Source organism: Ursus maritimus, unplaced genomic scaffold, assembly GCF_017311325.1.
Source record: "Ursus maritimus isolate PB19 unplaced genomic scaffold, ASM1731132v1 scaffold_2, whole genome shotgun sequence".
Taxonomy (NCBI): domain Eukaryota; kingdom Metazoa; phylum Chordata; class Mammalia; order Carnivora; family Ursidae; genus Ursus; species Ursus maritimus.
The window spans coordinates 83,880,345-83,906,427 of NW_024424452.1; the positions used below are offsets into that span (position 1 = coordinate 83,880,345).

General features: G+C 35.3%; 1 protein-coding gene across 1 annotated transcript in view; it reads right to left on the minus strand.

Annotated features, from left to right (window-relative positions):
* HMCN1 (hemicentin 1) overlaps positions 1-26,083 on the minus strand; it is a 469,289-nt gene that overhangs the window by 119,958 nt on the left and 323,248 nt on the right. Inside the window, exons 43-50 of the mRNA XM_008696988.2 lie at positions 25,827-25,949; positions 24,658-24,819; positions 22,757-23,038; positions 19,501-19,668; positions 14,981-15,094; positions 14,328-14,414; positions 3,992-4,183; positions 1,017-1,190 (exon numbers count right to left, since the gene is read on the minus strand). Of these exons, the coding sequence (XP_008695210.2) occupies positions 1,017-1,190; positions 3,992-4,183; positions 14,328-14,414; positions 14,981-15,094; positions 19,501-19,668; positions 22,757-23,038; positions 24,658-24,819; positions 25,827-25,949 (1,302 nt within the window). The remainder of the gene's footprint in view (positions 1-1,016; positions 1,191-3,991; positions 4,184-14,327; positions 14,415-14,980; positions 15,095-19,500; positions 19,669-22,756; positions 23,039-24,657; positions 24,820-25,826; positions 25,950-26,083) is intronic.

Genomic DNA, 26,083 nt, shown 5'->3' on the forward strand with positions numbered 1-26,083 from the left:
TCTCTGTACATACTCTGGCTAAGGTCTTTATTTCATCCTCTTCCTAGAGAGATCTTTTGCCTTGGTCATCTTCTCTTCATCTACTTGGGCTATCAGTAGAGACTGATCTTGCTAAAACTCAGTTTGTATTATGGTACACTTCTCCTTAAAAATCTTCATTTGTTCTCAACTGACTAAAATATAAAGTCAAAACTCTTTAGTCCAGGCATTCAAAATATGATTCCAATGTTCCTTCCTGACCTTTTGTCCCCCCTCCCCCATACACAATATCCCCACTCAAGTGGGAGGTAGGAGTCTACATATTATTACTTGCAACTAGATAGGCCTTTGTACATCTATGTGCCTTTCACTTTGTACCTTTACCACACTAGTCATCCTGATGGATCTGAAATTACTCAACTCCAACCAACAAAATTCTACACCTTTCTTTAAGGGCTGCCTCAAGTTCCAACTTCAACAAAGCATTTCCTGACCACTTCAACCTTTAGTAGTCATTCCATCCTTGAATTTTTATAAAATTTGTCACTATCTCATTTATCGAACGCCATGACTATTCATAAGTCATGTTGTTAATTAACTTTTACACATATTATTTCCCTTCCACATAAAACTGTAAATTTCTTAAAGCCAGTGATAATACTTTTAAATTCTTTCTACTTTCATACATTTTATCCAGTATTAAAGAGAAATAAATAAGCTCTCTCAATCTAAATACCAATTCGCCTTGTGGTTCAATTCAACAAGAAATTAATTTCTACTCTTTTTGGTATTCCGCATTGTATTTTATCAATTAATAGCATTGTGGTATTTATTTGCCTTTTATTTTGATATTTAATTGGTCTTTTAAGAAGTAATTTTAGTTTAGATTATAAGATATATATAAATAATAAAATTAAAATGGCAGTAGAACAGCATAACTAAGACATAAGTACTTTTATAAAAAATAACCAATGACTCTTTTTCTACAATAGTAGATGGCACAAATATACATTGTGCATCTAAAGTAAAATAGTTACCTGGAAGAATTCGAATATTTCTGTTGGATTCTAAAGGTGTTCCATCCTTGAACCAGGTGATGGTGGCTGGAGGATATGAATAAGGTTCACAGACCAAAGATGTGGGGCTGTTAAGGATAACGGTGACATCTTCAGGGCCACCATTACTATCAACACCAGCAATTGTAGGAGATACTGAAATAGATTTAAAATGTGATTAAAGAAATATGTATAGAAATTTCCTATTTGTGAATTTCTAAATATCACTATACTTACTTGTGTAATTCTATTTCCTAACAATTCCAGAAATCATTGATTATGTTCTTATTCTACATGAAAGGAATGAAAACTTCAAAATGGAATAATGGAGGAGATGGCACTCAGTAGGAATTATAATGCAGCATAGTAGCGCAAAATTAGAACTCTGGTGCAGGATACATGGAAGCATAGCATCCAATCCAATCTGAGTGGGTGGTGTGAGGGCTCTCATAAGGAAACCCTCCTAAAGAAAAATATTTCAAAGTGAGCCTTAAAGAATTAGTGGTGGTTAGCAAGTGAAAGAAGGGAGACTAATAGGAAGAAGGAGCATATTGGGTGCAGAGTAGAATAAACAACGAGGGGCAAGCAGGGAATATATTGAGGATAGATTCAAGGGGGTCAGTGTTGGAAGCAGAGGTAATGGAGACAGGTCCGGTTATTCCACATAAGATAATGAGGGACTGAATTAAAGGAAGGCATAAAGAGGGAGGAGTGACTACAGAAAAATTTAGAAAGTCAATTGGTAGGACTTGATGATAGAATTTGGGGGCTAAGGAAAACCAAAGTCAAAGATGACTGCTAGTTTTCTTGCTTGGGAATGTAGGTAAACTACAGTGAAGCAATATAAATAGAAAATATGGAAAGATTTGCTCATTTTGCAGGGGAAGATGGTTTGTTCAGTTCTGAGTATCTTGAATTTAAAGTGCTCATGAGAATTCCAGCTAGAAATGTCCAACGAGCAACTGTATATAGAAATCCAAACTTGGGAGAAAGATCTGGTTTACAGGTATGGATTTAAAAATTAACCAGTCTATAGGAGATAATAATTAAATCTCTGTGAATTAAGCTTATTATTTGAAGACAATATCTAGAGTAAAATAAGCAGTGAAGTAAGGACAAAATGCTAAGGTACCTAGTGTTTGAGGGATGGATTATGGAAAAGTCCATAAAAGAGAGAGAAAAGGAGCAACCAAAAGTGTGCAAGGATAATAAGAGAAGAACACTGTCAAGGAAAAAGTAATAAATAATGTCTACATTAAGAAAGGACTGAGAAATATTTATTGGATCAAGCAACAGGAACATCTTTGATACAACAGCATGAAGCATGGCATGGGGAAAAGCCCATTTTAGTGGGACAAGAAGTATAGACGGAATGGTTACAACATGAAGTGATGGAGACAGAAGAAGGTGAAGCTGTAGGTAAGGTGGATGGTGAGAATGACTGACATACCAGTGATACAGGGTTAGGGACAGTAGTAACTGTGAACAAGAACTCATCCTCTGGGAAAAGTAAGGGTAAAGACCCTGAATTATGGCTGAGTAGACTGCAAGTTGCAAATGCACACACTTAAACAGCCTCAACTTTATGAAGATGGTGGAAAGGAAGTCTGATTCAGATCCTTCAGTCTCAATGAATGAGGGAGAATGACAAGAAACAGGGAAGTAACTAGGAAGTGGGGATTGGAGGGTGTAGTCAGCATGACTTGGGATACTTGGGATAAAGAATAATTATCTTCACTGGAGTGAGCTTCAGGAAGCTAGTGTCTCTTAGGAAGAGTCAGATTTCAATTACAGCAAGGAGCTGGAGAGAATACTAAAACAGGTTTCCAGAGAGGACAGAGTATAGGATTTGGACATGAGTTAGTATTGGGAAGTGAATCAGTGGTGTAAGGAAGGAGGCATGAGGAACTTAAAGCTCTAAGAGAAGCAGTAAATGAGCTGCAGAAGAGGAGAGGAAATCCAGGGCTGAGCATTTGCCTTTCATACACTGAAGGGTGTGAGGGAGCACAGGCGTCTTAGTAGGCAACTGGCTCATGAACTCCCATTCATACTTACCCATTGTCTCTTATTCAGTGCTCTGTCAGGGGCTGGGGCTAAATCCTTTACAAGGTAAAGGGGTTCTGCTTTTTGGAGTTTATTTTTTATATATTATCTATATATACTATTCATTTGACACTTACACATTATCCATTATTTTAATTTTTCTTGCACACATCTCTCTTCTACTTAATTAGACTGTAAGCTACCTGAGGACAGTATCTTATATGGCAGGTTCCTACGTGTAGGACTATGTATCCCCAAAAGAGTCTGGGCAATATCTACAAAAACAAATAAACAGAAATTGCAAAACACTGCATACTCAAATGTAGGTCAGTTGATTCTAGTAGAATGAAAAGTATTTTGATATTAGTAATTAAATATAATATGCTTAGGTGGTGCATTTTAAATTTCAGGATATGAGCAGAAATTAAATATCTATTTTAATGTCATGCCTGAGACATAAGCATAACTTTGATGTTGCAAGAACTGTATGTACAGCTATTTCATAATTCTTAGTCCACAAAGACTATAATATGGACAACTACCAATAACTGTACCATAAAGAAAGAATAAAATACATCAGATTGAGCCCCTCATACTGTTGACCTGTTTCTCTTTGACGAGCATACATTTACCTTTTACCACTGCTTTTTTAACATCTGTCTTATTCACAGTTGTGTCTCTAGCACTAAACACAGTTCCTGGAACGTAGGTGGTATTATTCCAAATGTAACGAATAAATTTATAAATGAATGAATGAATTAAAGAAAAACAGCAAATGTACACAAGCACTAGTCCTCCTTAAATAATGAAATTCTATGGCAGAAACATTAAAAAGAAAAAGAAAAAGAAAAGAAGGTAATTCAGCAGACAGTCATGTCTGATTCTTCAAGATTTGAGGCAATGCTTGTACATACCCAACACATTAAGACTGAAACTTTTGCTCTTGTCACCGGCTGTATTGGAAGCCAAACATGCATATCTTCCAGTATGTGACACTTGGGCATTGATAATTTTAAGAAAACGGCCACCAGACATAATGTGATGGGTGTCATCTTCTTGCAGGAGCTGTCCATCTTTGTGCCATGTAATTTCTGGTACTGGAGTCCCTGTAACAAAAAGCCATTTCTCAGAGATGGCTAATAATTACATGCCTACAAATGATGACAAAAAGAAGGCATGTTCACTCATTTTCCTTTTAAGTATCACAGTTGTAAAACAATGTAGTAACCATACATCTTAAAATAAATTTCTAAACATAATTTATAATAACAACCATGCCATAATTTTTAAAATTTATAGATTACAAGCCACTTTCAAGTGAAGATTAGTTTGGTCTATAAATGAAAAATTCCAAATTAACCTTTGTGTTTAATTAAATAGTAAAATATACTTTTAAAAAACGGGACATGCATTTTTATTAAAATTATTACTCACAAATACTTCTGCATTCATATTAAATTTTTAAAGGTTTTATATTTTGAAAGGAAGCTATGAAAAAGGAAAAACCTTGAATTAAACAATTCAACAGATACTTTCAGTTTCTAGCATGCATATATAATAGGTAAATAGAGATATAAATATAGTAATAATTCCTTTAATATATAGCCTATGGAGAAAGATATTTTTGTTTTAATATGAGATTTACATTTAATATTAATTTTTAAGTTGTTCAAATAATTAAAAAAATTTAAAACCATAAAAGCAAGTTCTGCTAGAAAAAATGCTAGGATAATATATTAAAATTGGAAGTCTTGGCCATCAACCATGGAGCCTGTTCTATAGCCCTACCCAGGTAGGGAAGCAAATTTGCAGGCCTGCCCAACTGCTGAAATATAGCACCCAGTCCCACCTGATGAGGAAGCCTAACCAGAGAATCCAGGCAACCATAGAGCCTATCCTACAGCTGCACTCAGTCAAGAAACCTAGTGAGCAGTACTATCCAACTGTTTCCAGCCAACATTAATCCCTCCCTGCTAACCTCAGAGTTCAGGCAGTGGCCTTAACTAAACAGAGAGCCTAGGAGCAAGCCCCATCTGTAAGGATGCTACCAGATGACCCCTACAGAACACCAAGCTGCACTGACTAATGAATGACTGTCTTTGCCAAAGTGAACCTATAAAGACTAGAAGAGGAGATCCCTTACTCAAATCTGCAGATATCAATGCAAGGTATCAGGTAAAAAAAAAGACACCATCAAAGGAAACTAATTAAACTCCAATAATGACCCCAAAGAAATGGAAATCTGTGAACTAACTGTCCGACAAAGAATTCAGAATAATCCTCTCAAAGAAGTTTGGTGAATTAGAAGAATACAGACAACTAAACAAAATTAAGAAAATGGTGTATGAACAAAGAAAGAGAAACCATCAAAACAAACAAACAGAATTCCCAGAGCTGAAGAATACAGTGATTGACCTAAAGAATTCAATAGAGAGCTTCAACAGCAGACTCAACTAAGAAGAAAAAAAGTATTAGTGAGCTAGAGGATAGGTCATTAAAATGATCCAGTTGGAAGAGGAAAGAAAGAAAGAAAGAAAGAGAAAAGAAAAAGAAGAGAAGAGAAAAAAGAAAAAGAAAAAAACAGTAAAGAAAGCCTGTAAGGGGCGCCTGGGTGGCACAGTGGTTAAGCATCTGCCTTCGGCTCAGGGCGTGATCCCGGTGTTGTGGGATCGAGCCCCACATCGGGCTCTTCCGCTGTGAGCCTGCTTCTTCCTCTCCCACTCCCCCTGCTTGTGTTCCCTCTCTCGCTGGCTGTCTATCTCTGTTGAATAAATAAATAAAATCTTAAAAAAAAAAAGAAAGCCTGTAAGATTTATGGAATACTATCAACAGAAACAATATACATACACATTATGGGAATCCTAGAAGGACAAGAGATAGAGAAAAGGACAGAAAATATATTTATAGTAATAATGGCTAAAAACTTCCCAAACATAGGGAGAGAAATGGACATCCAGATTCATGAGGCCCAAAGGACCCCAAATTGGTTGAACTTGAAAAAGGCCACACTGAGACACATTATAATTATATTTTCAAAAGTCAAAGACAAAGGCAGAATTTGAAAGTAGCAAGAGAAAAGTGTATTACATACAAGGGAACCCCCATAAGACTTTAGGCTGATTTTTCAAAAATAAGGCCTACTTTGTATGCCAGGAAAGAATAGGATAATATATTCAACATATTAAAAGAAAAAGGAACTTTCAACCAAGAATACTATAGCTGGCAAAGTAGGGGGGAAAGACAAAGATTTTCCTGAACAAACAAAAGCTGAGGGAGTTCATCATCACTAGACCCGCCTTACAAGAAATGTTAAGGACATTCTCAAGTGGAAATACAAGGACAATAATTAATGTTGAAAAACATGAATGTTTGTATAAAATTCACTGGTAATGGTAAATATGTAGTTAAAGTCATATTCTCTGTTATTGTAATGGTGGTGTGTAATTCACTTAAAACTCTAGTTTAAAAGTTAGAAAGTAAATGTATTTAAAATAACCATAACTGCAATAATTTGTTATTGGATACATGTAAAAAATATAAAAACTGTCACATCAATAACTAAAATGTGAGGGAGAGAAGTAAAAATGTAAAATTTATGTATACTATCAGAGTAAAGTTATCAGCCTCAAATAAGATATAAGATATTTTATGTAAGCTTCATGGCAAAGAAAAACCTATACTAGTTACACAAAAGATTATGACAGAGTCGAAGCATACTGCTACTAAAAAGTCATCAAATCACAAAAGGAGAAAGCAAGAGAAGGGGCAAGGCATAAAGGATCTACAAAACAATCAGAAAATAATGAACAAAGGCAATAGTAAGTCCTTACCTATCAATAATTACTTTAACAGAAATGGATTAAATTCTCCAATCAAAAGACAGAGAATGACTGAATGCATTAAAAAAAAAAAAACAAGATTCACTAATATGCTGCCTATAAGAGAGTCACTTTAGCTTCAACGATATACATAGACTGAGAGTGAAGGGATGTAAAAACATATTTCAAGCAAATGGCTCCCAAAAGAGAGCAGGAATAGCTGCATTTATTTCAGACAAAATAAACGTTAAGCAAAAAATCGTCAAAAGAGACAAAGAAGGACATTATGCAATGATAAAAGGGCCAATCCTCAAGAAGACATAATAAATGCAAATATTTATGCATCCAACATTGGAGCAACTAAACATGTAAAACAAATACTAACAGAACTAACGGAAGAAATAAACAGCAATACAATGGCAGTTGGGAACCTCAATACCCACTCTCAACAATGGAAAAATCATCCAGACAAGAATCTATAAAAAAACCCAGAGGATTTGAACAACCATACCGACCAAATAGACCTAACAGACATATACAAAACATTCTATCCAACAATGGCAGAATACACATTCTTTTCAAGCACACATAGAACATTATCTAGATACATTATATGTTAGACCACAGAAAAAGTCTTAACAAATTTAAGATGATTAAAAGATATAGGGTATCTTTTCTTATCACAATGGTAAAAAAGTACAATTCAAAGCAGGAGGAAAGCTGGAAAATTCACAAATACATGGGAATTAAACAATACACTTTTGAACAACCAATGGATAAAAGAGGAAATCTAAAGGGAAATGAAAAAGTACCTTAGGACAAATTTAAATGGAAACACAAAATTCCAAAATTTATAGTTTGCAGCAAATGTAGTTTTAAGATGGAAGATTATATTAAAAACTGCATACATAGAAAAAAGAAAGATCTCAAATAAACAACTTAACTTTATACACCTCAAGGAACCAGGGGGAAAAAAAAGTACAAACTACAACCAAAGTTAGCAGAAGGAAGGAAATAATAAAGATTAGAACAGAACTAAATGAAGAACAGGAAAACAAGAGAATAGAAAAGATCAAACAAAATTAAGAACTGGTTTTTTGGAGAGATAAACAAAATTGAGAAGTGTTTAGCTCAACTAAGAATGATAGAGAGAAGATGCAAATAAATAAAATTATAAATGAAAGAGAAGACATTACAACTGATATCATAGAAATACAAAGGACTGTAAGAGAGTACTATTAATATTATAGCCAACAAATTTGACCACCTAGAGGAAATGAATAAATTCATGAAATCATAGAATCTGTGATGACTATTGAACAGGCTAATAATTAGTAAGGAGACAGACTTCATAGCCAAAAATCTCACAACAAAGAAAAGCAGAGGATCAGATGGTTTTACTGGTGAATTTTACCAAACATTTAAAGAAGAATTAACAGCAATTCTTCTGAAACTCTCAAAAAATTGAAGACTTGGAAATATACCCAAACCATTTTACAAGGCCAGCACTACCTTGATACCAACACCTGGTAAGGACACCAAAGAAAAAAAAAAAAACTACAGGCCAATATTCTTGAATAATATAGATGCAAAAAAAAAAAATTCTCAACAAAATACTAGCAAACTGAATTCAATGTGAAATTAAAAGGAATGTACACCATAATCAAGTCAGCTTCATCCCTGAGATGCAAAAATGGTTTGACATATACAAATCAATAAATATAATACATCACATTAATAAAGGATAAAAATTATATGCTAGGGGTGCCTGGGTGGCATAGCGGTTAAGCATCTGCCTTCGGCTCAGGGCGTGATCCCGGCGATCTGGGATCGAGCCCCACATCAGGCTCTTCTGCTATGAGCCTGCTTCTTCCTCTCCCACTCCCCCTGCTTGTGTTCCCTCTCTCGCTGCCTGTCTCTATCTCTGTCGAATACATAAATAAAATCTTTAAAAAAAAATTATATGCTAATCCAGCTACATGCAAAAGAATGAAACTGGACCAGTTTCTTACACCATAAACACAAATAAATTCAAAATGGATTAAAGACCTAAATGTGAGACCTGAAACCATAATACTTCTAGGAAAAAAACATGGGCAGTAATTTCTTTGACATCAGTCATAGAAACATTTTTCTAGATATGTCTCCTCAGGCAAAGGAAACAAAAGCAAAATTAAACTATTGGAACTACACCAAAATAAAAAGCTTTTGCACAGTGAAGGAAATCATCAACAAAACAAAAAGACAACCTACTGAATGGGACAAGATACTTGTGAATGATATGCCCGAGAAGGAGTTATTGTCCAAAATATATAAAGAATGTATACAACTCAACACCCCTCAAAACAAATAATCCAATTAAAAAATGGTCAGAGGACATGAATAGACACTTTTCCAAAGAAGACAAACAGATGACCAATAGACACGTGAAAAGATGCAACATCACTAATCATCAAGGAAATGCAAATCAAAACCACAAAAGATACTACTTCACACCTGTTAAAATGGCTAAAACCAAAAACACAAGAAACAGTGTTGGCAAGGATGTAGAGTAAAAGGAACCCTCATGCACTTATCAGAGGGAAAAAGGAGCCCTCGTGCACTGGTGCAGCCAGTGTGGAAAACAGTATGAGTTTTCTCAAAAAATAAAAAATAGAATTATCTTATGATCTAGTAATTCCACTAGTGGGTATTTACCCAAAGAAAACAAAAAGGCTAATTCAAAAAAATATATGCACACCCATGTTCATTGTAGCATTATTTACAATAGCCAAGGTATGGAAATGACCCAAGTGTTCATCCATAGATGAAGGGATAAAGAAGATGTGATATAGCTATACACAATGGAATACTACTCAGCCATAAAAAAGAATTAAACCTTGCCATTTGCAACAACATGGATAGATCTAAGTAAAATAAGTCAGTCAGAGAGAGACAAATACCATATAATTTCATTCATATGTGGAATTTAAGAAATAAAACAAATGAACAAAGAAAAAAGAGACAAACCAAAACACAGACTATTAAATACAGAAAACTGGTGGTTGTCAGAGGGTAGGTTAGTAGGGTAATAGGTGAAATAGGTGAAGGGGATTAAGAGCACACTTATCATGACGAGCACTGAGTAAGGTACAGAATTACTGAATCACTATATTGTACACCTGAAACTAATAGCACCGTATATTCATTGAAACTAGATAAAAAATCATATACTCATTTCAATAGATGCAGAAAAAGCATCTGACAAAATTAAACATCCATTCATGATAAAAACTCTCAATAAATTGCATATAGAAGGAACATTCCTCAACATAATAAAAGCAATACCTGACAATCCACAGCTAACATTATACTCGGTGGTAAAAGATTGCTTGCTTTTCCTCTAAGATCAATATGAAGGCGCCCACTCTCATCATTTGTATTCAACATAGTAGTACTGGAAGTCCTAGCTAGAACAGTTTGATTCATCAGGCAAGAAAAGAAAAGAAAAGAAAAGAAAAGAAAAGAAAAGAAAAGAAGAGAGAGAAGAGAAGAGAAGAGAAGAGAAGAGAAGAGAAGAGAAGAGAAGAGGAAAGAAGAAAGAAATGCATCAGAGTCAGAAAGGGAGAATTAAAATTGCCTCTATTTGCAGATGACATGTTTTTATATATAAAAAGTTCTAAAGATAACTGGATGATGGACATTAAGGAGGGCAGGTGATGTAATGAGCATTGAGTATTATATAAGACTGATGGGGGCGCCTGGGTGGCACAGCGGTTGAGCGTCTGCCTTCGGCTCAGGGCGTGGTCCCGGCGTTATGGGATCGAGCCCCACATCAGGCTCTTCCGCTATGAGCCTGCTTCTTCCTCTCCCACTCCCCCTGCTTGTGTTTCCTCTCTCGCTGGCTGTCTCTCTCTCTGTCGAATAAATAAATAATATCTTAAAAAAAAAAAAAAGACTGATGAATCATTGAACTCTACCTCTGAAACTAATAATAAACTATATGTTAATTAATTGAATTTAAACAAAATATATATACATAAAAGGAAGGAAGGAAGGAAGGAAGGAAGGAAGGAAGGGAGGAAGGAAAGAAGGAAGGAAGGAAAGAAGGAAGGAAGGAAAGAAGGAAGGAAAAGAAAGAAAGAAAGAAAAGAAAGAAAGAAAGAAAGAAAGAAAGAAAGAAAGAAAGAAAGAAAGAGAAAGAAAGAAAGGCAAATGACCACTTGCTAGAACCTTCATATCTGAGAATTAATAGAAGTCCTGGATTCAAAGAAAGTGCTAGGTCTGGAAGGAAGGCTACTTACTGTATCTCTGTCTAGTTTGTTTCACCAGGAGTATAAGTTCCATGAGGGCCGGGATTTTATCTGCTTTGTTCACTACTGTATGCCCCACATATTAAATCAAATAAATGTTTTTCAAATGATTGAACAAATAAAAAAAAAGGCTCCACCAAAAACCTGTTAGATCTAAGTAATGGATTCAGTAAAGCTTCAGGATACAAAATAAACATACAAAAATCACCAGCATTTCTATACACTAACAACAGATTATTTGAAAAATAAATAAAGAAAACAATAATATACTTAGGAATAAATCTAACCAAGGAGGTGAAAGTTATTTACACAGAAAACTATAAGACATTGATGAAAGAAGTTGAAAAAGACATGAATAAATGCAAAGATATTCTTCCTATATTCAGAGATTGGAAGAATTAGTATTGTTAAAATGTCCATTTACAGATTCAAAACCATTTATAGATTCAATGTACTCAAAAGCCATTTATAGATTCAATGCACTCAGTATGAAGATTCTAAAGTTCTTTTTTTTTTAAAGAAATAGAAAAAAACAGTCCTAAAATTCATCTGGCCCCAAAAGACTCCAAATAGCCAAAGCAATTCTGAGAAAGAACAAAGATAGGGACATCAAACTTCCTGATTCCAAACTATATTACAAAGCTAAGGTAATCCAAACAGTATGGCATTGGCCTTGAAAAAAGACACATAGACCAATGGAACAGTATTATGAAAAAAGAAATAAACCCATGCATATATGGCCAACTAATATTTGGATAAGAGATCCAAGAATAGTCGATAAAAAAAGATAGTCTCTTTAATAAATGGCATTGGAAAAACTAGTCACATGCAAAAGAATAAAACTAGACCCCTGTCTTATACCACTCACAAAAATTAACTTGAAATGGATTAATGACTTAAATATAAGACGAGAATCACAGGGGCGCCTGGGTGGCTCAGTCGTTAAGCGTCTGCCTTCGGCTCAGGGCGTGATCCCAGGGTCCTGGGATCGAGCCCCACATTAGGCTCCTCTGCTGGGAGCCTGCTTCTTCCTCTCCCACTCCCCCTGCTTGTGTTCCCTCTCTCGCTGGCTGTCCCTCTCTCTCTGCCAAATAAATAAATAGAATCTTTAAAAAAAAAAAAAAGGAGAAGGAAAGTCTGTCATAAAAAAAAAAGACTGGAATCATAAACTCCTAGAAGAAAGCATAAGGACATCAGTCTGAGAAATGATTTCTTGGATATGACACTAAAAGCACAAGCAAAAATAGTAAAAATAAACAAGTGGGAGTACATGAAACGAAAAAGCTTCTGCCCAGCAAAAGAAATCATCGACAAAATAAAAAGGCAAACTCTGGAAGGGGAGAAAATATTTGCATACCATGTATCTGATAAAGGGTTAATATCCAAACTATATAAAGAACTTAACTCAATAGCAAAAAAATCAAATAATATAATTTAAAAATTGGCAAAGGACTAGAATAGACATTTTTCCAAAGAAGACATCCAGATGGCAAACAGGTACATGAACAGGTGCTCAACATCACTATCATTGGAAAATGCAAGTAAAAACCATAAGATATCACCCACACATGTTAGAATGGCTATTCTAAAAAAGACAAGACATAACAAATGTTGGTGAAAATATGGAGAAAAGAGAACCCTCGTGCACTGTTAGTGGGAATGCAAATTGGCATAGCTCCTATGGAAAACAGTAGGGAGATCTCGAAAAATTAAAAATAGAACTACCACGTGATTCAGTAATTCCCTTCTGGGCATATATTCGAAAAGAATGAAATCACTATCTTGAAAAGGTATCTGCACTACGATGTTCACTGCAGCATTATTCAAAATAATTTAAATAGAAAACAACCCAAGTGTCCACTGACAGGTGAATGGATACAAGAAAATACACACACACACACACACACACACACACACACACACACGGGAATGTCATTCAGCCATAAAAAAGAAGGAAATCCTCCCATTTGCAACAGCATGGATGGACCTTGAGGGCATTAAGCTAAGTGAAAAAGGCAGAGGAAACAAATACTGTATGATCTCATTTATATGTGTGACTTGATAAAATCAAAACTCATAGCAACCAAGAAAAGATTGGTGTTTTCCAGAGACAGAGGAGGGGTGGGGGGGAAATGGCTGAAGGTGCTCAGAAGGTATAAACTTCCAGTTACAAGATAAGTAAGTTCTGGGGCTATAGTGTAGAGCACAGTAACTACAGCTAGCAATACGGTATTATATATTTGAAAGCTGCTAAGAGAATCAATCTTAAAAGTTTTCATCACAAAAAAAAATTATAACTATGTGAGATGATGAATGTTTAAACTTATTGTGGTGCTCATTTTGAAATATAGACATTCATATATATATGTAAGAGGTATGTATAATCATTATGTTGTACACCTTAAACTTACACACTGTTCTATGTCAATTATATCTCAATAAAACTAAGAGAAAAATAAAGAAGAAATAACTGAAAACCAAATGCCAATGTAAAAACAAACAAACAAAAAAAACTGGAAGCCTCAAGGGGAGGATGCTATAAAATTTAGGCAGCTGGTCCCAATGTTGTTATTTACCATATCATTTCTAGGGGAAAAAAAGCAGGTTAAGTAATAGCATATAACACATTCTTTCTATCTGCCTTGCTTAAAATAGAAACAGTTCCTTGCTTACTTAAATTTATTGCTCATGCAAGGCATATAAACTATGAAATAAACTAATCAAATCTTCCCTAAAACACTGGCTTTCTATAAAATGTTATGTGCTACTCCCATTGTTATTTTTAAACTCCAAGGCCATCTTTACTAAAAACAAACAAACAAACAAAAAACCTAAAAACAGCAACAAGAACAACAAGCCAGATTTGATAATATCCTCTTAAGATTCACTTACTTTCATTACAATAACACACTGCATCACTGGTAAAGATGGTAAAATTTATCCGTGTAGGAGAGTATTCTTATTTCCACAGAATCTGAGAAATCTCCTCCTACACTTCCACTGGCTCTACTCAACTAGAATTCAATTTCAAATGCTTATTATAGTAGTTTGACTTTTTTCAACTAATTAAGATATATAGTGGAGGCAATAAATAATCAGTGAGTGGAGAACAGCAGAAGTACAAGAGCTAAGTCCCTTACCTGTCACTTCACAAGTCAGTGTAACACTCTGTTTCTCTTTTACCTTCACATTTTCCAATGTATTTTCACCCACAATGCGAGGTGGCACTAAAGAAAAAAAAAATTAAATGAAGAAAAAGACAGAAAAAGTAAGCAACAATTCTAAGAGCAGGAGTGTTATTCTATAGGCACCTATGTTTACATTTGTATTAAGTTATAATCTTTAAAACAAACCCCCAAATTATCATCGTTCACTAGCATAACTTCATAAAACTATTTTGATCAATTCTAAGATATAAGATTATATGTCATGAATTCAATTATAATGAATTTTATTGTAGCAGAGGTTATAAAGTCTGGATAAAAATGTCAACAAGTTAATAAGAACATCTATTAGACATTTATTTCTCCCACCGTAACTCTGATAAGTATTCACGTTAAACAAGATATCAGAGTCTGAACAACTGTGAACTGAAAAGACACAGCATTTCAGCCATTTTAATCCAACTGATTACATCCAAATTATTCTAACATTGAATTATTGCCAAGAATGTCAGTCCAGGGGCCAAAGAAAACATAAATGTGAGATCAAGCTGTAGATAAATTTTAACTACATCCAGAATATAGTAAGCCAATTAGATTGTTTTACTAGATATTGAAAATTACAAAAATACCTAATACTGAAAGTCCAAAGATTTTTCTTTCTTCACCAGCTGCATTCCTTACAACACAAGTATACTGGCCAGCATCTTCTATTCTGGTCTGCATCAACCGCAGAGTCCTGCCTCCTGGAGAAGCAAACCAAGATGATTCAAAAAGAAATCTGTAACTTTACAAGTTGGCCAAAAAATGCTCAATTTAGGCAAAATTCAGTCAATATGCTTCAAAGGCCTTTAACATTCATTAATATCAAGCTTTTAAAAAATCATATGCTTTAAGCCTATATGAAGGAGAAAAGATAATTCAGAAGAATTTTCTGGTTCCATGGCTAAAAAAATAAATACAATGCTAGGTGACAACAAACAAGAAATGGAGTTTCAGAGATGTGATGTTTGAACATAATCTTAACAGGCAAATATATACAAAGATTTATTTATTTATTTGAAAGACAGAGATAGAGAGCATGAGCAGAAGGGGCAGGATGAGGGAGAGAGAATCTCAAGCCGACTCCACACTCAGTGTGGAGCCTGACATGAGGATCGATCTCATGACCCTGAGATCATGACCTGGTCCAAAACTAAGAGTCCGACACCTAAATGACTGCACCACCCAGGTGCCCAAAAAGCAAGTTTATTTTAATACAGAGAAGAGTTGAGAGACACCATTATAGGTAGAGTATGAATATGGATATAGAGTAGAAAGTAGATGTGAGTTTTGTACTTAAAGGAGAGCAGGTGGAGCAAATGCAGAGAGATGAGGCTAGCTGGAGTAATGGCTGGTGGATGGCCAGATTCTGTGGGCCCTTGAATGCTATGCTAAGGAATCTGGCCTTTATGGTGTTCACTAAAAGCTATGGAAGGGTGTAAACAAAAAAAAAGAAAGGTCACGATGTGATTTGTGCTTTAGAAAGACAACTGTGACAGAATGTTTAAGAAAAGATTCCCAGTTTGCCACTGGGCATCTGAAATGGGAATGTGAGAAAGAGGTCTATACCAGCAACCCAGATTGGGATGACATCAGCACAGAAGGAATGGGAGAAACCCTGAAGACCAACTACTGGTTTTCATGGAATCCTAGAATTATTTAGATCAAAGTCCCCTTTGGGGACGGGTAGGGGGGTCCCCTTGATTCGCTCATGCATATCTGCTTTTTTACTTTTTATATTTTGAACTTCTGTGTAATGAAGGTTGCCCTACTACATCCAAGAAATGCTTGTAGACTGAGAGGGCAACTCTGATATGCTGAAGGGTGGAATTTGGAAAGAAACTCCATTGAAGGACAAAGAGGAGGCAGCAAATGGGACTGAAACAGCCTGCAGAGGACGTGCGGGCACAGAGAGAGTCTTTGAGACCATTTGAGAAGTCAATTCTCAGAAAAAAAAGCAAATCCTGTCTTAGATTTCCTAATACTTTTCTATCTGGTGTATTTTTGCTTTGTACACTGAATTGGAACTAAAACAACTGAAATGGTTAAACATGAAATTTTCATGTGACTATTCACCTGGCTCTGGATTCATCAGGAATGTCCATCTGCTTTCTGTTTTTATAAACACAACAAGCTGTCACTGAGCTTTTCCTAGAAGCAACCTCCCATCTTCAACTGTTTGAAAGGTGAACTCAGTAGTAACTTATTTACATAAACAAAGCTGATTACCAGAATTCAATCTTTTTCTTCCCCAACTGAATTTAAATAAGGAAAGTTAAATACAGAAATTATCTAAACATGTCAAAAAACTTGTGTTAATTAGGCAAGGATTCAAGCATTCACTGCTTCTTCAGGTTAGTGAGACCATAATATGATTCCAGTTGAGAGATCTTAGATCAGTACAGCTGTTATGAGTTACTGCTAGCTCTGCAAACCTCAGCCTCCTGTCTCATGATCTTTCTCTTGTTTTCTGGTCCTCTCACTTAATCCAGTGAAAAACAACAACAAAAGGATCTGACAGTAAGTTATACTTAAATGGAGATGTTTCTTGTATCTGTTAAATTCTTATAGCAGCTATCTGTTCTTGGCACACAACTTCATAACAAGGACAGGGTCTTCACAAAAATACTGCTTTCAGAAAATCTGTACTTAAGGTCTCAGGAGAACGAATCTTAATGGAATAGAAGTGTGCAGCAGACCAATGACCAAGCAAGTCATATGCCATTCATCTGATTCTCATTCATCTATTGCACAATACACATGTTCAGACTGTAAAACTGAATGACTCCTTTGGCACCGTCACAAGGTCAAATAGTTTTAATGTGTTCACTCAGGGATCTCCAGCTGCTAGTCAAGCAAAACAAAACTAAATAAAACCAAAACACCACTCCCGTAAATCTATAATAAGCCAGAGTTCATCACTCTTTGTGATAGCAGTACATCATTTCTATCTTGCCTTTTTCATTTCCAGGAGCGCTGATGTAGCTATTATATTTAAAAAGAGTACTACTTTTTCAGTGATTAAGAATTTTTTTTTAAAAAAAGCCAAAAATATGAGGATAATTTCAAGACAGGAAGATAATGGGTTCAGGTTTTTGGTAACCAAGTTGTAATAAAACCTTTGCTATTAGTATGCATTTCCTAAGATCAACAGAGACTGGGACACCTACGCAAAGGAAAACAATGTAGTAAGGAAACAGGAAAACATCCCAGGACGGGGAGACCTAAACTTTTTACCAGGTTGTCTATGGCAATAGCAGACATGTACTGGATGCTTACCATATAAGCAGGAGCTGTGTTAACTGCTTTATGTACATACACAGACCCATTTCATCTTTACAAAAACCCTAAGAGGTAAATACTATTAATACTTTCACTTTATAAGTGAAAAGATGGAAGTTAGCAAAGTTAAGTAACTTGCTGGAGATCATGAATCTAGTGAGAATTATAGGCAATAAATATAATAATTATAGCAATATATATTCTTTATCAAGCTCCTATCATTTATAGACCATCTTGAAAAAACAGAGGGACCTTAGGATATTTAGACCTAATTCAAACACTAGGAAAGGATCTTTTGTGAAAAAGCCTTCAAACGTGGAAATTTAAATTTTGAACAAATTTAGAAGTAGGAGGTCACTCTTAAAAATAGTTCATCTTGACTTTAAACAATATAAATATTTTTTGAGCTGCTTATATTCAGACCCAAATCTGTCCCTAAAATCTTCCATACACTGGCATTGCTTTTAACCTTTGGAATAGACAGAACCAATGTAATCCTTTTCTGCGGCATGGTTCTTCAAGTATTTAAATTTAATTTTCACTACGTAACCATAAGGTTACTTACAGTTTATTTTTCCAGGTTAAATACAATCAGAATTTACCATCATGGTTACTCTTCTTTGAAAATATTGTCAATAAATCCTTCCTCTAGTCTTTCTAATGAGTAAGTCAGGATACACTTGGTCTCATCCTTATTTTATTGATTAAAATATATTTTATTAATGTGGTGAAATATTGCATTTATTTCCTTGATAACCACATTACACTGTTAATGCATACTGAATTGCAAACATAATTCAGAGATCTTATATGAAGAATTCTGAAGCTATATGTCACCCAAATTTTCATCATTTTTTTAAAGATTTATTTATTTATTTTAGAGACAGAGGGATAGAGAGCAAATAGAGGGAGGAGCAGAGGGAGAGACAGTGGGAGAGAAGCAGACTCCCCGCTCAGCGTGGAACCCAATGTAGGGCTCGATCTCACAACCGTGAGATCATGACCTGAGAGGAAATCAAGAGTGGGAGGCTTAATCCACTGAGCCACCCAGTCGCCCCTCATCATTTTTTTTTAAACGTTAAGTGCAGGAGTTTATTTGACTTTCATTGTCTTAGGTTTAACTCAAACATTCCAGGGTGAGGTGTGTTTGAATTCAGATGCCTTTATTCAACACATTAGGTATTCTTCTAAGTGTCTAAGCCTTTTACTAACCACAGCTTGGCAAGACCATTTTTCTCAGTCTGTATGCAAATCATTACAACAGGGGCAAAGCGCAGACTCTTGTGGCATAGCCTCAAGACCCCTCTCCTCATGCTTATACTGGTCCGTAAAGGACAAGCGAATAGATTCTCTTACATAATCAGATGAGGAATAAGCTGAATATCCTTTTTACAATAAAGTCCTAGCTCATGGGAAACCAATGCATCCGAGAAATACCAAACTCACTCAGATGAAATACTTGGTTAATGGAGATTTGTTACATAACATGATTCGTCCTAGACTCTGGCTTCAATTTCAGCACTTCTTTGCATCCTCACTTCTCAAATGGGTTGGTACTCATTGTAGCATGAATATTCTGACATCCCCATGATTTAAGGAATATGCAAATGCCAAGGTTTCTTTTTTAAGAGGATCTAGAAATATCTGGAGATTCCCCCACTCCCTTTCATGTAACTTCTGATGTCCTCCTAAATATTTTTTTCTTAATATGATCAGCATTATAGTAAGCACCTAGATCAAAAAGAAAAAATAAAATACAGAGAAATTAAGGAGAAACTGTGGCCATATGAAGTTAACCAGATTGTCAGGGAACGAAAATTTCTAATACCTGAGAGAATTCTCACAGAACTGCTAAGGCTGACAGGCCACCCATCTTTAAGCCAGGTAATCGAAGGCAGGGGAATTCCTGAAGCTTCACAAGTCAGAGACACTGAATTCTTTTCCACGACGCTGATATTTTCAGGTATCCCATCGTTTCCTATGATGCTTGGAGGGGCTGTATGATAAAACAAACAAGAAAAGGAAAAGAAGTTAGTTAATATATAACAAACACCAAATCCTCAATAGCCTATGGTTAAAAAGATGACTTCCATTTCCTGGTCAACAGTAAGCAAAATAAGCAACCACAACAATGAGCTTATTAGAAGTAGCAATATTTTTAGTGTGACATTCCTGGAAGTAAAAATGTCGCTTCTTCCCCACTCATAGCAGTAAATAACTTTCATATTGTTATTGTATTGGTAGTGAATTATTTTCTATGAGTCACTCATCTTGTCTGGTAAATCTCTAATATGGATTCATGAACTTCTTATAGGCGGACTTTTCTAACGAGTAATTCTAGTCCTAAAGATAAAAAGTAATCTAACAAAAAAGATGCTTAATATTGAAAATTCTTCTCTTTTACATTCTGATTATGTTAGCTTTGGCTCACATATTTGCTGCAAACTACAGGATATTAATACTGGACTTTGTGCATGACCTAATTGGAATCAAGTTATAAGACTGTGTCTACTAAATTTATCACTGTTTCTGTAGATTGAAAAATTGCAAGGGCGCCTGGGTGGTTCAGTCAGTTAAGCATCTGATTCTTGATTTCAGCTCAGGTATTGACCTCAGGGTTGTGAGTTCAAGCCCCTGTGAATTAAAAAAAAAATGCATTTCCTAGAAATTCTATCCAAAAACTGTTAGAACTAATACATGAATTGATTAAAGTTGCAGGATACAAAATCAATACACAAAATCTATTGCATTTCTATACGTTAATAATGAAGTACCAGAAAGTGAAATTAAGAAAACAATCCCATTTATAATTGCATCAAAAAGAATAAAATACATGGAATAAATTAACCACAGAAGTGAAAGACCTGTATGTTGAAGACTACAAGACAATAATGAAAGAAACTGAAGAAGGTACAGATAAAAAGACTGAGGAATAATATTGTCAAAATGTCCATACTACCCAAGGTAATAGACTTTGTAATACAATCCCTATCAAAATTCCAATGGCATTTTCCACAGAAATAGAATAAACAATCCTAAAATTTATATAGAACCACAAAAAACCCCAAATAGCCAAAGCAATCTTGAGAAAGAACAAAGCTGGAGGCATCATGGTCCCTAAGTTCAAACTATTCTACAAAGCTATAGTAATTAAAACAGTATGGTATTGGCATAAAAACAGGCACATAAATCAATGGTACAGAATAGAGAGCCCAGAAACAAACCCACTCATATATAGTCAATTAATTTACTACAAAGGAGCCAGGAATATCTGATGGGGGAAAAGACAGTCTCTTCAATGAATGGTGCTAGGGAAAACTGGATAGCCAAATGGAAAAGAATGAAATTGGACCACTATCTTACAACACATAAAAATGAACTCAAATTGATTAAAGGCTTGAACATAAGACCTGAAACCATAAAACTCCTAGAAGAAAACATAAGCCCCTTGACACAGGTCTTGTAGATGATTTTTGAACGTGACACCAAAAACAAAAAGCAACAAAAACAAAAACTATTGGGACTACATCAAAGTAAAAACGTTCTTCACGGCAAAGGAAACTATCAACAAAATGAAAAGGCAACCTTCTGAATGAGAGAAAATACTTGTAAATCATAGATCTGATAGGGGGCTAATATCAAAAATATATAAAGAATCCATACAATTCAATAGGCCCCCCAAAACAATCAATTAAACATGGGCAAAGGATAGGAATAACCATTTTTCCAAAAAAGACATACAGATGGTTAAAAGGTGCATTTTGAAAAGTTACTCAACATTATTATTCAACAGGGTATGCAAATCAAAAGCACAATGTGATATCACCTCAGAATGGCTATTATCAAAAAGACAAAAAATAACAAAGGGAGGACAAAAAGAAAAAAGAATCCTTGGGCCCTGTTGGTGGAACTACAAATTGGTGCAGTCACTGTGGTAAACAGGTTTTTTGAGGTTCCTCAAAAAATTAAAATTAGAAACACCATATGATTTAGGAATTTTACTTCTAGGTATTTATATGAAGAAAATGAAAACACTACCTTGAAATGATACATGCACCCCCATGTTCATTGCAGGATTATTTACAACAGCCAAGCAATGGAAACAACCCATGTCCATTATGGATGAATGAAGAAATTAAAGGATATATATACAATGGGTTATTGTTCAGCCATAAAAAAAAGAACAAAATCTTGCCATTTGTAACAACATGGAAGTACCTCAAAGGCATTATGCTAAGTGAAATAAGTCAGACAAAAAGATAAATACTGTATGATCTCTCTTAGATGTGGAATCTAAAATTGGGTATTAAGGAGCGCACGTGTTGTGATGAGCACTGGGTGTTATACACAACTAATGAATCGTTGAACGCTACATCAAAAACTAATGATGTACTATATGTTGGCTAACAGAACATAATAAAAAAAAAGATAGAGAAAACAACCTCAAAAAAATTAAAAAATTAAAAAAAAAACAAATAAATAAAACCAAGTTTATAGGTACAGAGAGCAGTGGAGGGAGGGAAACTATCTTTGTTGTTAGCTTAAATAAACTGAATTTTAAAAAAAAGAAAAAAAATTAAAATTGCAGTTCAAATTATATGCATACAAATAACTGTCCTCGAGTACATGTATGCTTCATCTATGCCTACTGACATTTATGACTCATTAATTAGAATATTAAAGCTGACTTCAGTACAACTCATGAGCAACTGATGTTGAGTCAGTAAACTCTAAGGAACCCAGGCTTATACTAACCAAGACAGCAAATTTGGAAAACATAGAATCAAGGAATATTACTTGAGATAGCACTGGTTCAAAAGTACTTGAAGAAGACAATTAGACAATTAAATCTACTATGTGCTTTTCTAAGAGAATGTCCAATATATGCCTGTTTCAGCAAGGTAAGAAATGGGAGGCCACACATAGAAGGATAAGTGATGAGACTGGCCCAAAGAAAAGGTGCATATGCAGAAAATCACAGACTATAAATAAAAGACTCAATGCTGAAGGCTTACGTTTCCCATCCAAGATGCTATAGATTATAATGGCCAGTGAATAGACTTATTGAGCTTCTTTATACTTACTATGTACACTTAAGTCATATTTTCTGTCAGTCATTCCTGCTNNATTCACAGCAACACACACATAACGGCCTGTGTCAGATACGTGAATGTTCTTCAGCTGAAGGATGCGACCTTCATCCAATATTTCCATTCCCCTTCCTTTGGTCAAAGGGCGGCCATCTCTCATCCAGGTCACTTTTGGTTGAGGAATACCCTGCACGTCACACTCCAAGGCAATACTCTTCCCTCGAGTAACAATGATTTCAGTAGGGTGGCTGCCACTATCAGATATAGTTGGTCGAACTGGAAAAAAAAAAAAAAGAAAGAAAAAGAAAAAATAGTAGGGGCGCTTGGGTGGCGCAGTCGTTAAGCATCTGCCTTCGGCTCAGGGCGTGATCCCAGCGTTATGGGATCGAGCCCCGCATCAGGCTATGAGCCTGCTTCTTCCTCTCCCACTCCCCCTGCTTGTGTTCCCTCTCTCGCTGGCTGTCTCTCTCTGTCAAATAAATAAATAAAATCTTAAAAAAAAAAAAAAAAGAAAAAATAGTAAAGTAGGAAATGTCTGCTTCAGGTCTTGCATAGGAATTCGTATCAGCCAAAGTTAAACTCATTTTTGATGTAGAAATATTAACTACTAAAGAAAAGACCCAGAGCTAACAGACATGGCATTGCTGTATTGAGAGATGCAATGCCTCCTATGTTTCTAAATGTGTTCATGCTTAGAATAAAGCTATCAACACAGTAAAAAAAAAATTCTGTTTGTTACTTTCGCTCATTTTTAACAAGTTATACAAATACTTGAACTTATCATTCATAGCCCTAATTTACAGAAGCCTTTGTAGTACTAACATTAAAATACAGATGGTAGCCTTGCTCACAATCAGTTCCACTCTTCCTTCACCCTCCACTACAGGAGTCGGAAAAGCTGTTTCTCAGTCTTCTCTGAAAATTGAAATGGCCACATGAATCAATTCAGGCCTATAAAATCTAAATAAACATCTGCTGGGTGGGCATGGGGGATTAGGGGCACGGGTTGGGAATTTTTTTTTTGCTGTCCTGATGAAAGGAAAACATACCACTCCTTACCCTTACTTTTGCCTTCAGTGTGGACTTGATACCAGGGCTGAAGCAATGATCTTGAGACCACAGAGGTAGGAGCAGGAGAATCCTAGCTCTCCTGTCTTGATATGAGTAAGGTTTTGACCAACTCCAGTGACTGCCAACCTCAGGCTTCTCATTACGTGAGAAAATAAGTCTCTAATTGGTTAAGCCACTGATCACATTATTCTGTAGTTTTGTAGCTGAATTTACATAACAGATACTTAGTCTAAGAAAAAAAAAATTAGACCAATTCTAATACATAGGTGTGCGGGGGAAGAAACATGGGCCAGCATTAGTAATCTTGGGTTCTAGTGCCAGTCCTACTACAATCAAGTCAGGTGACCTTGGTCAGTCATGGGAACCTCTCTGGGCTTAGATGACTACATATGCAAAATGGAAACAATAATTTTGCTTCATATCATGGTTCACATAAAGGTTAAATGTAAATATTTAAAACACTTTAAAATCTTATACAAATTAAATATTCTTTAAGATGAGATATTTTTACATTTTGCAAATCTACCCTATAATATACCATCTCTCCCCATTCTACACATCCACCATCCTGCCCCCAGTACATTACAACCACATTGATGTGTCTTCTATCAGCATGCTGATACAGGTGCACAGCTGTATTGTTAAATGAACAACAGACAGAAATAAGCAACTGCTCTTTGTTTATGTCAGCACAATTTAAATTTGTGAGTCTTATGATAGGTATATTATAACCATACTGCCTTGAATGTATCTTAAGATACAAAGAAAAAGCAAAAAGGAAAGACAGAAAGATTAAAAGAAAGTCTGACTAATCAATAACTTACTGTAAACTTGCAGATTGTAGTCTTTCTTTGCAGTTCCAGCAACATTCGATGCCACGCATGTATACAGCCCAGCATCTGATTTTTCTGCAACTGAGATCTGTAACTGTCTGCCTCCAGATAATGTTCTGACTCGCCCTGCAGAATCAGCCAGCACTTGGGAGCCTGCAAAGAAAACAAAATGGCAAAATATGAAACAAAAATATATAGCATTTTGTGTACATACACTGATAAGTACATTTATTTACATCTTAGTTCAAGTACCTAAAAGGCAGATGACGCCGTAAAATAGTCCTATGCAAAAAGAAGGAGGAGAAGAAAGGAGAGGAGAGGCAGGATGAAGAGGAGATATTTATCAAGATTATCTCCTGCAAATTTTTCCTTCATTCAATATTGCACTTGAAAGCATACTTAGAAAAATAAAGTAAAATCTTAAAAGAGTAAAACAAAATTATTCTTAAAATGGACTAAAAATATTGGGAGCCTGGGTGGCTCACTCGGTTAAGCGTCTGCCTTTGACTCAGATCATGATCCCAGGGTCCTTGGATTGAGCCCCACATCGGGCTCCCTGCTCAGCAGCAAGTCTGCTTCTCCCTCTCTCTCTCCCTCTGTGATCTCTCTCGCTCTCACTCTCTCTCAAATAAATAAAATCTTTAAAAAAAACCCTAAAAATATAGATGATCTATCTGATACTTAATGGATACAAATAAATATATATTGATGAATAAATTGAAAATTTGTTCAACTACAGAATTCGATCTTAACATACATTGCAAAACTGTCACAAATACAGCAAAATGTTATAGAAAATACAGAAAAAAAGTTATAGAAAATATTTTTTAAAGCTTATTCTAAAGAAGATAAAAGAATTCTTAGAATGGTGGATTCTTGACCATTATGGACACCCTATAATGCATTCGATTATAAAGCAATCAACTGAAACAGAAAGTTACTTTTTTTCTGGAGAACAGTTTCCAAACTGACGATTTTCAGCGAGATAGTGTAGAAGTTATCACAGGCTACACATTTAATATAAAGTGATCACGCCATCTAGTATTTTAGTATGCAAACCCCAGGAAAGTTTGTTAATAAATTGACATGTTTGTCAAACAAAACATAGATTCATTTAATGTTTATATTTAATTTTATAAATGTTGAGGATGAAAACTGACCTTTCTTCTTCCAAATGAGATTTGGGGGTGGAATACCACTTGATTCACACAATAAACTAATGAGATTCCCTTCAATGACTGTAAGTTGAGCAAGTTCATCAGAACCGTAAATATTTGGTGGTACTGAAAGATGAAAAAATACTATTTTTACATTAACTCGACATAAAATTTCCTTAACATTTTACATTTAAAAACAGGTTCCCACTCAAATGACATAAGGAAATAATTAGCACTTGAGGCTGACATATCAATACCAT